At 27.9% G+C, this 16,069-nt stretch overlaps 1 protein-coding gene across 3 annotated transcripts in view; it reads right to left on the minus strand.

Annotated features, from left to right (window-relative positions):
- Positions 1 to 1,675: 1,675 nt before the first annotated feature.
- LOC127278718 (acetylcholine receptor subunit alpha-like 1) overlaps positions 1,676 to 16,069 on the minus strand; it is a 256,681-nt gene continuing 242,287 nt past the window's right edge. For 2 of the 3 annotated variants that reach the window (XM_051300547.1, XM_051300546.1), the window contains one exon: positions 1,676 to 4,727. In XM_051300547.1, the coding sequence (XP_051156504.1) occupies positions 4,524 to 4,727 (204 nt within the window). In that variant the 3' untranslated portion in view covers positions 1,676 to 4,523. The remainder of the gene's footprint in view (positions 4,728 to 16,069) is intronic. The other variant, XR_007842537.1, reaches the window with a different exon arrangement.

Consider the following 16,069-nt stretch of genomic DNA (forward strand, 5'->3'; position numbering starts at 1 on the left):
TTGTTTCATCATTTTATTTTATTTATCTTCATTTTTGATGATTAAATTTCTTTTTTATTGTTTGCAACATCCATCTCTATTATTTATATATATATATTTCCACTCTATAATTTTAATTATAATTAATTTTTCTTTGCATTTTTATTTTTACTCTTTCCTTATTTTTCTTCATCTTCATTTTTAATATTATCATATTTATTTGCTCTTTTCAATCATTTTTTTCTTATATTTTGAAAAAAGAGGTAATTTAGACAATATTACAAAATTACGATTCCATTGTCAATATTTTCATGGAAATGAAAAAATTGGAACAATTTACAAAATTAAATTCAGCATTGCCAAGATTGAATATTTGTTTTTTTTAAATCTTGAAAATTGATGAAAAATCCTAAAATATAATGTTTTTTTTTCTCTCTAAAAATTGTATATTTTCTTGATTGTGTAACATCAAGGGTATATATTATTTTTTCTGCTCTGGATACTTCAGTCATTTTCGATGCTCGATTCCTCACTCGCCTCAAACTCGATTCGTATCATTTGTATACGCGCGCATTTTTTTTTGTGTGTGCATGTGTGCGTGTTTGAATATTTATATCAATCATCTCAGCAAATTTTAAACAGTTGCATATAACATTAATTCAACAGTTATATAGAACTGTAACATTAAATATCTCTAATGGATAAATAATAAAATATTTTGCGTTATTTTATTTAAATGAAAATTATTTGTTTTTTTTTATTATTTTTTTCGACTCGTCAAAGGATGAAAATAAACTAATAATAATAATAATAGTTTCGTTCTCAAAATTTAATACTTTTTCCCTCCCATTAATTCTGTTTCTTTCAGGTTTTTTTTTTTTTTTTTTTTTTTTTTTTTTTTTTTTTTTTTGTGCTTTTTTTGAGTAAAAAAGTTAATATTCTCACGCGGATATTAGTCTACTTACCATTTATTAAAATTTAAATGGATATCAGACAATTTCTCGCGATACTTTTCATCTTTAATTTATTTATAGTCCTTTCAACTTGTTTTTTTTAAATTTATTACAAAATTCTGCTTTTTTATTTTCGCGTTCGTATCCTTTTTTTTTTTATCGAGCAGCTCGTTTCGACTGCCAGTATTAACCCCGTCTTCGATTTCTTTTTTTCACTCATACATTCAGTCTTGCAAAAAAATTTTTCTCCCACATACACTAAAACTTCTCTATCTCATCCTTGTCTAAATTTCATTCTAATTCCTCTTTACAGTCACGAAAAACATAAGACGATTTTTACAAGTTTTTAAAAATATATTTTCTTTTTCGAATTGATTAATTAAAAAGAGAAAAAGAATGCAAAACAGTCAACTTTTGAATTTTAATTTAAAAAATTAGTGATTAATATAATTTACAGTGAATGGATGAACTATTTAACACTTATTGATAATTTGGAATTTTAATGAAAAACAAAATTTCCTCTGTCTTATGTTTTTCGATGTGAATTTATCGTTTCTTAATCGGTCACGTTAAAGATCATTTGTCTTCTTTAGCTAACCGTTAATTTATCAATAAATATATTTTATGAATATCTATACACATTAACATTACGTTATTAATTTTATGTGAGCAAAGAAATTGATTATTACACCGTGACAAGGGTGTGAAAGCGCCTCTCCCAGCGCCTTTTCATGCCATATTGGTTTAATTTTTTTTTTTTTTTGTTATATAAAGTACATGTACTGTTTTTTTTGTATGTGTATGGATGTATTAATGTGTGCGTATATGTGTTTCATTCAACTCTCATCGCAATCTTTCTTTTGGTTTCTTCGCTTTTTCCGTTTCATTGTCTCTCTCTCTTTTTTTCTTTTTTTTTTTTATTATTTCATTCTTCTGTGTTCATTTCGAGCGATCGATGCGCGTGTTGGCCGAGTATCAACACTTGGAATGCTATACATTTCCACCGGCGATTAGTTCTCTTGTTATTTCTCTTCGATATCATCGATACAGAGGACATCCACCCTTGTCAAGCAAGATCGATTCATCTGTCAACGAAAAACCCTTCAATTTTGCGACCCAATCACTAAATAAATACATTTCAGTTACTATGAACTGTTATTTTTTTCGAATTAAGTTTCCTTTCGTATATTTATATATATATATATATATAATTTCTTCAATGTTTTTTATATTATATAATAAATACTTTTTTTCGCGTAAATTCTTCTTTCTCAAAATAATGTTTATAGCAAAATTATCAAATTTGCGCATCATTAATGACTAAAATAATTGCGGATTATGTAATTATAATAAGAAATGTGATCATTGCTTTTTTAAAAATATTTTTTTAAGTAGATTTTTTTTATGCGGGTGCTAAATTTTTTTTTATCTCTCTATTATGTATTTAATTTAATGATTTATTTGATAAAATATATCACTTGATTAAAATAACAATTTTTTCACAAAGTTATAAAAACAATATAAAAATTGAAATTCTTTTTCATGGGCATTTTTGTTGTTTGCAAGTTAGAATTTAGTATCAGAGGAAATGTCTGCGACTAGCATGCGAATAAGAAATCAAATTTTGAATGAAAAATGCGAATCTTGAAATTGGTCATGATTTCTCTTTTGCATGACGTGCCTTTTTCCATAAGTATTTCATCGTACATTTCGAATTTCACTACTTTCGACACTTTTTTTTGCAAAATAAAAATTACTTTATTTATAATAAAAAAAAAAAAAAAAAAAAAATTTTTCTCCTCTTTTTTTTCCAATATTCATTATAAATTCTCTTTCTATTAATTTTGAATTTTATTTAAACTCGAGAAACTTCATTTTTTTCACATTCAAGTGAAACATTTTCAATTGAGCTATAAAAAGTTTAAATTTTAAAAATCCATTAACCTAAATAAAAATTTGAATGAAATTCTTCAATATATATATTTAAAAAAAAAAATGTGCCATTCAGAAATGAATAAAATTTTCAAAAATGAATTTATTATAAATAATCAAATTTGAAACGAATTATACTTTGCAATAAAATTTGTAATTAGGAATATTATTATTAATTTAGAAAAAGGATTTTTAATCAAATTTCTTTTTTTTTTTTCAAAAAATCAATTTTACGCGTCGAGACGACCTTTTAAAAATGGATCTCCATAGGACGATATCGAAGTTTACTTAAATGTGAGATGGGAATATTTTTCACCCTCTTTTTTCTTTAACAGATTCGGTATATAATAAAGTTCTGTCAGATAACTGAGAAAATCTCAAGCTTCCCATATGATTTTGGCACATTGACGCACGACGCCCATCGGCCTCGAAGTTAAAAATTTGGCACCGACTCTCCTCGACTCAATGAATTGCCGAATCAAAGAAGGACACATAACTAATGTAATTCAAATGGGTTATGTGCCCTTTTTTGATCCGACAGCTCAATTGAAGAAAAATAAAACAACCCCCTCCTCCCCTATTATTTGGAATTGAAAAAAAAATGTCTCTTCCCCATATTCTACTTTAATAATAATACTTATCACTTTTGAGAATAATAATAATAATAACAATCTTTTCTATCACCATGTTTTTTTTATCCAACTCCTAAATATAATTTTTCTTTTTTTACTCACATTAATTTTTCTTTTCTCTCGTCCAGGCTCGGCTAGTTAAGAGCTACAGGCCGCTTTTGAGATTGGCAGTTGGTTTTTGTTTTTTTTAAGCGAATAACGTTTCCCTTTTCGATTGCTTTCATACATATACATATACAGATGATCTATATATTTATGTATATATATATATACTCAATCGTGTGTGTACCTCTGTGTAAATATATGGATGAGTGTAAATGTGAAAATGAGTCTCTTTTTAAATTTTTTTTTTCTTATAAAATCGGCAGTTCGGATTTCGACGTCTCGCCGCTCGACTCTAGCCTTACGTATGAAACCAGATTTACAAAAATACGGTTCGCGGTTTGCGGTATTTGGCACTTTAGTCTCTCCGCTTCTAAGCGTTATTATTATTTTTTTTATTTTTTTTTTTTTGGCTCTCCTGACTTGAATTTGGCACCGGGGGTTTGTTTCCCTGACATTGGCAGATTATCCCACGCACTTTTTTTAGCCACTCGAGGCAACAACAACATCAACAATAATAATAATAATAAAAAATAGAAAAAAAATGTCGGTGGCACACGAGAATTGATGTTTCTCTTCTTTTTTGTTTCGAAGTGACAAATTTATAATATGGTACGTGTGTGTATTATTATTATTTTCTATACGATTTTTATTTATTTTTTTTTTTTGCCAAAAAGCGGAAGTGGCGCGTATCGCATTTTGATGCCGCAATCGCTTTAATTTTCAATTATTACTTGTTCGTCGTTGTCGCGACGCTGTTTTTTTTTTTTTTTTTTTTTGAAGGAACTTGTAAAAAAAAATTTTTTTCTTTTCTTTTCCTTTCATTGTTCAGCGTTTATCTGTGAAGAAGCAACGACTATAGATATAAGGCCGATACCTCCAATCGTGTGATGATCGTAGCGCGCATGTAGCGCAAAATTGTCAACTAGTCCTCTTCGGGACCCATGTTCATCAACATCATCTTCTTTTTTGCGATCTTACTGTACTTTATATCAATCGGCTTTGTGTTATCGTAGAGGCACGGCGCCTGAAGAATGATTAATGCTGTTCCAATGATACATGCTAACGTGAAGATCCAAAGAAAGATTCTGTCAAGGACCATAGCGACGTACTTCCAATCTTCTACGACCTGCAAGCATAAAGAAAACGCTCAATGTCATTATTCTAAAAGAAAAAAAAACACATCAATCAGTGGTATCTTTATATATATATATATATAAACTCCCGTTTGAAAAATAATCTTTATTGGGATCTGACATGGGAGCGGGGCCTAAAGCAATATGGCGTAAATTGGGTAACACTTTTAGTGAATTTACATGGGAATAACATGGGATGCATGTTTAAAAATCGTTTAAAAAATATTGCTTAATTTAATAAATGTATAAGTGAATTTTTTTAATACAAAATCACTATTTACATTCCTATTTACAAACATGAATAAAAATATAAAAGAAATCTTATTTTTACACAAATTATTTTCTCAAATCCAGCGATACATGTGCAAGAAAAGTATTGTATTTTCCTTTATATTTCATGTAATTATATGAAAATTTATAAATGTATGTATTTCATTTTTCATTGTAAAAGTCTGTTAACAAGAAGTGAAAAAAAAATTTATTTATCCGTTTTTACAGTGATAAATTAACTTTCAAAATGTTCACATGCACGGGTAATATGAAAGATTATATAACCTCCAAATTTTAAAATCTTAAACTTACATGGCAAAATGTAATCACTTCTTTTGAAAGGCAGAGAACATACTCTCATAGAAGGCTTTATACCAGGGACTGTCTCGAAATATTTGTGTCGTGTCCGTGTAGTGTCGCGACTCGACACGTTTGAAAACAATTAAAAGTATCGTGGTGAGACCCGACACTTTTAAAACTTTTCAAACGTATCGTGGCACGACCCGACACAGTTAAGAAATTCATAATTGTATCGTGGCGAACCACGATACATTTAGAAATTTGTAATCGTATTGTGGCAGGACTGGACACGTTTACGAATTTCCAAAAGTATCGTGGCGCGACTAGACACAATAAAAATTTGAGAATCGTATCGTGGGGCTGAACTACACGACACAATACAAAAATAATTATGAATTTCGTGTCGCATACAATGAAACTTGTTGATCAACATCTTGACAGTTTATTAATCCTTCAATAACATTTCAAGAAATAAAATTAAAATAAAATAGATATAGATTGAATATATATCAAATGTAAATTATTATATTATATTATATTATATTATATTATATTATATTATATTATATTATATTATATTATATTATATTATATTATTTCCACGAATTTCTGTTTTCATCCTATACTGTTTATTTTCATGTATTTCTTTTTGTATTATCAACAACTTATTGTCTAGTATGTAAACAAACCACACTTAAAATTAAAAATAATTTTGTTCAATAAAATTAATAGATTAATTTAATTTATTAACATTTTAATATTATTATGATTTAAAGAATTGAAAAAAATGTAAGACTTGATTACGAATTCAATATCAGCTTTTCAAAATTCAAAATGGCGGATCCAATATACCGAATCAAAATAACTAAAAATGGGCAAATTCGTCTAAACCATGTTACCCAGGGGTTTTCGGGGTCGCTGATTACGAATCTGACATCAGTTTTTCAAAGTTCAAAATGGCGGATCCAATATGGCGGAAGACAAAATAAAAAATTAATCGGATTGTATTAAAAACCTATTACTCGGGGGTTTTCAGGCTCATTAATTACGAATTGTGACAAAAGTATTTCAAAATTTAAAATGGCGGATCCAATATGGCGGACGACAAAATAAAAAATTAATCGGATTGGATTGAAACCGGTTACTGAGGGGTTTTCAGGGTCGCTGATTACAAATGTAACATCAGTTTTTTAGGGTTTCGTGGCCCATGGCCGAAAGCCTTATAGTTTCACTTTGGCGTCCGTCTGTCCGTAGTATATTTTGGGGCACCACAGCTCCCAAAATCAAATTTTAGGGCACAGATCCCAAATTAAAATTTTGGGGCCCCACAGATCCCAAATTAAACTTTTGGGGCACCACAGATCCCAAATTCAAATTTTGGGGCCCCACAGATCCCAAATTAAACTTTTGGGGCATCACAGATCCCAAATTCAAATTTTGGGGCCCCACAGATCCCACACCCTAAAAAAAGTAATTTTCAATCTAGAGGATTCCTCTAAAATAAATGCATATTTTCCTCTTAATTTTGGTATCAAAATTATTATTCTTCATTTAAGAGGATTTTCCTCTTAAATTAAATGTTGACATCCAAACCTCGTAAAATTGTTTTTAATGTCAAAGCCATCAATAAAATATTTATAATTTCAATCAAATAATAAAATCTTTGCAGAAAATACATTTTTAAATTAAAATTAAGTAAAATTATAATAGTTCACTTCAATATAATAATAAAAATTGATTTTTAATATAACATTAACAATGTCATGTTTTTGGTTAATTATCAACATTTTATATTGATAATTAAAATACAAAAAATAAGTTTTCATTAATCAGTTGTAATGATCAAAGAGATTTTCAGCGCAAAAATAATTTTAAAACATGATGATATGTTTAAAAGTTAACATTTTTTATAGGACAGAAAAAAATTTCATATATGAAATTATTTAACGTTTTAAAACTTTTTTAAAAAAATAAATAAAAAGATTTAAAAAATTTCGAAAGATTCAAAAATAGGGTTATAGTATTTCTATTTACCTGAGTAGTAAAATTTCACAAGAAATATCCAAATTTTTTTAAATCTAAAAATAGCGTTAATAATATTCATTTAATTTGAATTTAACTATATTTTCTGTATTTTTAATAAAGCAAATCCATTTTTTTGTCCTTTTTGTTGACATTTTACCAGAAATATTAAAACTGAAAGGTTAAAAAACAACTTCACAACTATCATATCCAGGGAAAGGGATCAAACGATTACATTATTTTTTTCCGTTTCCTTTTTTTAAATCTTCTAAATTTAAAACAGAAAATCTTAATTAAAGAGGAAAATACAAAAGGAATCCTTTTGTCATTCTTCCATTAAAATGAAGAATAAAAATATTCTACATTTCAATTGAATAATCTTGTTTTAAGAGGAAATATTTAGAGGATATTAGAAGAGGAATTTTCCTCTGAATATAAGATTACTTTTTTTTGGGTGCAAATTAAACTTTTGGGGCACCACAGATCCCAAATTCAAATTTTGGGCAAACATAGCTTCCAAATTCGAATTTTGGGGCACCACAGATCCCAAATTCAAATTTTGGGGCACCATAGCTCCCAAATTCAAATGTTGGGGCCCACAGATCCCAAATCTCCATTTACTGAATGGACATTTTCCCGAATGGACATTACATAAATGGACATTACATGTCCCATTAGTTAACATGCCCCTATAATTGACATGTCCCAGTAGTTGACCTGTCTCAATAATTGACATGTCCCAATAGTTGACATGTCCCTATAGTTGACATGTCCCAGTAGTTGACATTAAAATTTAAAGCGCCACGAAACCCTAGATGTAGGCGCAATTGCGCCTAGTTCTTTTCCTATTTTTAATATTCAAAATGGCGGATCTAATATGCTGAACAATTTTTTAAAAAGGATCGGATCTTTTGAAACTTGTTACTCGAGCGTTTTTTGGGACATTTTGAATTTTGAAATACTTTTGTCACAATTCGTAATCAATGACCCTGAAAACCCCCGAGTAATAGGTTTTTAATACAATCCGATTAATTTTTTATTTTGTCTTCCGCCATATTGGATCCGCCATTTTGAACTTTGAAAAACTGATGTCAGATTCGTAATCAGCGACCCCGAAAACCCCTGGGTAACATGGTTTAGACGAATTTGCCCATTTTTAGTTATTTTGATTCGGTATATTGGATCCGCCATTTTGAATTTTGAAAAGCTGATATTGAATTCGTAATCAAGTCTTACATTTTTTTCAATTCTTTAAATCATAATAATATTAAAATGTTAATAAATTAAATTAATCTATTAATTTTATTGAACAAAATTATTTTTAATTTTAAGTGTGGTTTGTTTACATACTAGACAATAAGTTGTTGATAATACAAAAAGAAATACATGAAAATAAACAGTATAGGATGAAAACAGAAATTCGTGGAAATAATATAATATAATATAATATAATATAATATAATATAATATAATATAATATAATATAATATAATATAATATAATATAATATAATATAATATAATATAATATAATATAATATAATATAATATAATATAATATAATATAATATAATATAATATAATATAATATAATATAATATAATATAATATAAAAATTATATATTATTGTATATTATTTTGTATGCATATTATTATTAGTATTATTATAATTCCATATATACTATATTATAATAGATAATACATAATAGATAAGTTTAAATTAATTGAACAATTTTTTTTCATGCGACACGACATATTTATGCAGAATTATCGTGTCGTGGCAAGTCATGATACGATACGATTCTCAAATTGTTAATGTGTCTAGTCGCGCCACGATACTTTTGGAAATTCGTAAACGTGTCCAGTCCTGCCACGATACGATTACAAATTTCTAAACGTATCGTGCTTCGACACGATACAATTATGAATTTCTTAACTGTGTCGGGTCGTGCCACGATACGTTTGAAAAGTTTTAAAAGTGTCGGGTCTCGCCACGATACTTTTAATTGTTTTCAAACGTGTCGAGTCGCGACACTACACGGACACTTTCTTAAAATTCAACAACATTTCGTGTCCGAGACAGTCCCTGCTTTATACTATTTATTTTTAAAGCATTTTTCCAGGCCTTTAATTGATCGACTTTTTCAAAATTATCGAACGTATATTTCACATCCACTACTCGTTGTTTTGGTTTCGGTTTATGGAAAATTACGATTAAATTTTTCGCTACAGTACTGCCACAGCCTCTCACAGAACACTTAATTCTGCAGGAAGATTTCTCACGCGGTAAAAATGTAGCTTCATTTATAATGATAAAATAATTAACAATGACAGCGGAACTACAATTGCAAGTGACACAAACAGTTATCCAAAACTAGTTACATTTTTCAACACCAGATGGCATGTGTACGAATGTCAGATCCCAATAGAATAAACGATTATGAATCAACTTTTTTTGTAATCGATTCTCTCCAGGACAAATAAGACTTTAAGTATTATTATTTTAAAAATATGTTGAAAAAAAATGTTGCCTTCAATAATTTTAATTTCATTTTTATTTGAAAATTATTTTATAATTTAATTAGTAAATTATTACTAATACTAATTACTAATTCCATGTATGGAAAGGAAAGAAAATAAATATCAAATTTTATAAAAGTATTATCAATTTGTGAAAAATATGGTAGAAAGAAAAATTTTCATATAATAAATTCTAAAATTTAGAAAAATTGTATAAACTTAATAGAAAATTTAATTAAATTCAGTATCATTTAGTAATGAATATCAAATATGTTTTACCCTCGGTTTTACCAAATTTTATTATAACTACTGTAAATTTTATACCTATAAGTTTACTAAAGATTATAGTTTAGTTTAAATTATTTTTACCTCATATTTTTTACGATTTACACTCTAAATTGAAAATTTAAAAGTGAAAATTTCACTGAATTCAAATCAGTGGCTCAGTTTTCTTTAATTCACCAGTGAAATTTAACTGAGAATCAGTCGTTATTACTGATTCCCAGTGAAATTCCACTGGTAAATTAAGGAAAACTGAGCCACTGATTCAGATTTAGAGTGTGAAAATACTTTTATAAAATTTGATATTTATTTTCTTCCCATGTATTTATAATTGAATTTTGTATTTAATTATTTGTAAAGATGGTTGCAACTGTTACAAGATTTAAAAATATTTTTTTAAACTAAAAATTATGTATTCAAAACCTATTTTCCATCTCTCCTATGCAAAAAACATAAAAAAGTAGAGAATCTAAATTAAATACTATTATTAGGGGAATAAACTCAGGGTTGGACACTTCGCTTTTCTTAAAATAAGAACACCAGCGCCATCTATGCACGGACGTGGCAAAGCTTCACGTAGTGAAACATAATTTTTTGTGCCATTACATTTTTGAAGGATCAAAAGCAGCGTCTGCTGTGATGTCGATGCATTTGTACACGGAGAGAACTCTATTACGAATATTGCACAATGGGCTGTTACTATTTTTTTAGCAGATTATGTTTTTGAAATCTCGCTTGGGACTGGAGTTATTTTTTCACGACTTTGTGAGTTCATAACAAAACGGTGCTGTGTGCGCTATTAGTATAAGTCCACATACCCAAGAAGCACGTAATATTACCTCAATATCAAGGTAATATTACATGTAAGATTCGTAATATAACGTTGTAATATTACAGTAATCTTACAGTGATCTTAAAATGTCCGCCTCAAGGTAATATTACCGGTAATGTTACTGTAATATTACGCGCTAATATTAAGGTAATATTACAAGAGAATATTACAGTAATATTATGGGAACATTTCTTTACGAAAAAAATCTACCCATCCAGGGAATCGAACCCCGAACTCAAAGCACACGAGTCCTGAGTTTTACCAACAAGCCAAATTGACTTATAATATATTTACGTTTTTTATGCTTTATGAATAACTCAAATCAGTCTGTAATATTACTGTAATAAAAAATGCTGATTTTTCATGGATTTCGAGCAAATGCAGCACAGAGAAGTGGGGAGCGTTTGTAGTAACAGTTGAGTGGAGAATTCGTACGTGACTTTTACTACTAGCGCACAGGAACTAGCGTTGCACTTAACGCATGAATCTAACCTAAATTAGCACGGCGCTTCTGTTACGAAAAGCGAACGACACCTACTTGTGCGTTATTAGTAAGAGAGTTCTCTCCGTGTAGGAACGAAAAAACCCACACAGCACCCAAAATTCCCTGAAACTTGACAAAACCTCACACGGCGAGGTTAGGAAACTTCAGTAGCAAGGTTCATACAAGTTTTTGTCGATGTTTAAATGTCCACATGAAAAGAATATTTACACGATACTTTGAGGGAATATTACACTATAAATATTCACGTGCAATGTTCAGTCAACGTTGTGTCAATATTCATCTATACTTATTATATTAGTAAACGAAATTTTTATAACTAAGCGAAAATGTAATGTCAATATTGACACAACATTGACTGAACATTGCAAGTGAATATTTATAGTATAATTTCCTCAAAGTTTCGTGTAAATATTCATTTCATGTGGACATTTAAACATCGACACAAACTTGTATGAACCTTGCCACTGAAGTTTCCTAACCTCGCCGTGTGAGGTTTTGTCAAGTTTCAGGGAATTTTGGGTGCTGTGTGGGAAGTTTTGTAAGCGATGTGACTAAACATAAAAAATGAATAAAGAAAACAAGAAATCGGTAAGGTAAGTTTATTGCATGTATTGTGGGGTTCATGATTGGAGAAAAATGAAGTGTAAAATCGAATCGCGAAACATGTCTGGTTATGGTTAGCACAATTCGAAAATGTTACTTCTACTTAGGGTTCGACACTTTGTTAATTATGAATTTGACACAATTTATAAATAAATAAATATACAAATAAACATTGACTCACACACAGCACATATTCTGCCAAAGATATTAGAAAAAAAATAATAACATTAATATATCAACGAGGGGGAATTTACTAGTTAAAAACGTGTACACTTGACTACCGGTATTACACCTCATATTACCCTTATTACTAAGTTATTACACATTATTACAGAGTATTACACATTATTACAGAGATATTACAGATTTTTTTGCGTTATTACAGCACCGTAATAACGCATTATTACACGGTATTACACGTTATTACACAAGTATTACAGGAAGAGTGTACACTTGACTACCTGAGTAAATTCCCCCTCGTATATCAATCGATATGTATAAAGTATACATTTGAGGAAAATTTAAAGAATTAATGAAAGTTAAAAAATCAAAAATTCACATTTTGGCAATAAAATTTTGCTCTCTTCACGAGGAAGCAAATTTTTTTGCTGATCGTAAAGAGGAAACGAAATGTTCATGTATTAATGAACATCTGAATTTACAACTTGTTTTAATTTTAGACCAATCAATTTACGATCTGCAGCAAAAGTGTTCCTTTTTTGTACATCTTTTTAACAATATAACTAAATTGACTGAATTCATTTTTTTTTAAAAAAGATTATAAACAAAGTCCAAAACGGTGTCCAACCCCGAGTATATTCCCCTAATATTCTATTATTTAAATTAACAATATAATTGAACTAACAAGATAACTGAATTTATAAAAAAAAACTGAACTTAAAAATAATTAAATTACATAAAATAATATTAATTTTCCAATGAATTAAATTTTAAAAAATTATTTTTTAAAATTAAATTTCTATTATTGTCTAAATTATTCATATTTATCTAGTTATTTATATATTGAAATACATTTCACATTAATTTATTCATTTAATCAATTTTTTAAATTACTCTGTTTTCTAAAACAATAAACTTGCTATATCCTGAAATACGAACAATCAGTCCCTAATGATTTCATATCGAGTCTGTTGTTGTTGTAGGTAAAAAAATTTTGAATTTCCCATGAGAAATCATTCAATCATATCTAATACACTTTCAATAAACAATATATAATAAACATATCTCTTATATTAAATAAGTATTTAAAATTTGCTAATATTGTAAAAAACTGTATTAATTTTCTTTAATTTAAGATTAAAGGTATAAAAATAAATCTTTCAAAATAAGATGTTAAAATTAAATAAAAAAATTTCAATTATATTTCGAACACTTTGTCTTCTATAATAAAAAAATGAAACAAATTTATTGTTAAAATTGAAAATCTTTAAAATATTATAATAGAAATATATTTAGAAAAATAACAAATATATATATATATATATATAATGTAAAAATTACCACAAATTAATATTTGAAATAAACTTTTATCTTACATTATTTTACAAAACACAAAATTGTATTGCATTAAAATAAAGATGCAACGTTATTATTTTAAGTTAAATTGAATTAAAATAAGAGCAATGTAATCTTATTTAATAAAATACAATTTTCTGTAAAGTGACAAATTTTATTATTATATGATATATTACATTTAATTTTCTTGAATGTCTCAAGTGAAATTATAAAAAGAAAAAGTATTTCAATTTAAGTCACGTTTCACTCCTTTACAAAGTATTATATAAAAAATGAAGACTAAAACTCAAATTAATTTTATTCTATTCTATTAACTTCTTTTCTGCGTCTTTTTGTTATACATTATTTTATCTACCGCAAGTATACTTTCCTTTTACTAATATTTTGTAAGTAGAAATTAAATTAAAAAATTTATTAAAGTGTATTCCTCAAGACAAGGCACGTAAGAGAAAGAAAATGTAAATATGCGCTTTGCGATGGTGAAATGTATTCAAAGTAAAAAGGAATAAAACTGGTTTTATTCATTTTTTAAAAAATTTAGAGCCTTTATCAGTAAAAGCATTTGTGTAATTAGTGTGTTCTGTATTAATTTAAAAAAAACTAATATATTATTAATACATTTGTTAACGTAACTATTATTTAAAGGGGCAACATTTTTTTTTAAACTAAATAATATTGGGTCATACCATGTGAGATTTTCATTCAAAATTTTTGGTTGCTTGGAATATTTTTTTCGAAATCTTTTTGAAAAATGAGAAAATTCGTATTTTACAGATAAAAAATAGCCTCAAATTTACGTCAAAGGTCATAGGCGTGAAGGCGACAATAACCTCAAAATTTGGTCAAAGTCATAGAAAAAAATACTGACATAACCTCAAAATTAGGGTCATAGGTTAAAAGGACATCATCTGTGGTACATCTTGGAAACAAATTCTTTAAAATGAAATAATAAAAAATTTTCTTAAAGAATTTGGCTAAAACCAATCCTTTGAAAATATATGAAAACTTATTACGTTCCTAATTAATTTTTTAATTTCAGAATAGATGAAAATTTAGTTTACGGATGCAAGTTGAAATATACAGGTTTACGTTTAAATTAAAGTATACATAAATTTCTGCTCTTAAAAATTAAAATTTGTTATTAAATATAAATTTAATCAAAATAATATTTAATATTTTTTTTAAATTTAAAAAGGGGGTATCGCCATAGTATTTATATATATAAAAAAGATTGATTTAAGAAATAGGAGGTGCTTTCAAACTTTTTCGAGAGAGTTCCTTGAACTTTGCTATTCTCACATGCTCTACACCTACAGATACATGAAAATGGCGAAGAAGTGCATTTGGCAAAGAGTAGGATTCTGCCGCAGTGCGTTACTCGTAGATACTTTGCCGAAATAATTTATTCGTTTGCAGCCTTTCTCGAGTCTCTAGAGCCGGTAGTAACGCTTACTGAGCTTGACTTTTTGATGCACAGCTTTCCCTAAATTGAAGATTTTCAAAAAAAAAAAAAAAAAAAAAAAAAAAAACGAAAAAAAAAACATTGACAACTAGAGAAAAATCCTTTTCTAATCGTAATACGAAAAAAGAGACAAACAAATAAAACAAATTCAAATTTAACACAAAGAAATAGACATTAAAAATAATATTATTTGCTCTTTTATATGCAAATAAAAGAAAACAAAAATATTTGAATTCATTTTAACACAAATCGATGAGTAACAGAAAATAAATTTAAAGAAAAATCAATAAATTAACCGTATTTTAAGTTGAGTGCACTTTAAGAAGTTTCGTTAAGTCTTTGTTACAAGGCAGTTTTTATCCCTTCAGTTGGGATCAACTTTATCTTCTGTTTTCTCTAAACGAGATAAAAGTGATAAAAGATCCAAAAGAAAGTAAACAAAGGCAATAAATGAAAGCAGATGGAAAATCTTCAAGATAGTTTTTTTTTCTATTTTCTCTTTTTTTCCACGAGAAGAAGTGAATTGAATTAAGATATTGACACACATACACACACATACATTCACATGCATACAATGCTGTTCAGACAGGCGAAACTAATTTCGTGGACGGATATATATTTAATATAAAAGTATCTACTGGATGCGGAAAACCGCATCCTTTAGAATTTACGAGAGCGCCTAACGATGCGAAATTCCATAGATGTGACTCGTCTTTTTTGCCAACTAGATAGGTATACGCGAGAGATCAATATCACGCCATATGGCGTGAAATTCTCCATATGGAACACTTTTTGGGATGAGACACTGAATCAAGCGAATTTCTCCTGACCGGAACATGGTTGGCTATGAATACTTTTTCACAAAAAATTGTCCAAAAATATCATCGCACTGTTAACAAAAATTTTCTTATATAAGTTTTTTCTGACACTAATACAAAAGAGTTTTACTTTTAATATTAGAAATTCAAAATATCTGACTTCTATTCTATTGTTGAATTATTATA

This window comes from Leptopilina boulardi, unplaced genomic scaffold (genome assembly GCF_019393585.1).
Source record: "Leptopilina boulardi isolate dan_hultmark-lab unplaced genomic scaffold, ZJU_Lbou_2.1 LbouV2_210, whole genome shotgun sequence".
NCBI lineage: Eukaryota > Metazoa > Arthropoda > Insecta > Hymenoptera > Figitidae > Leptopilina > Leptopilina boulardi.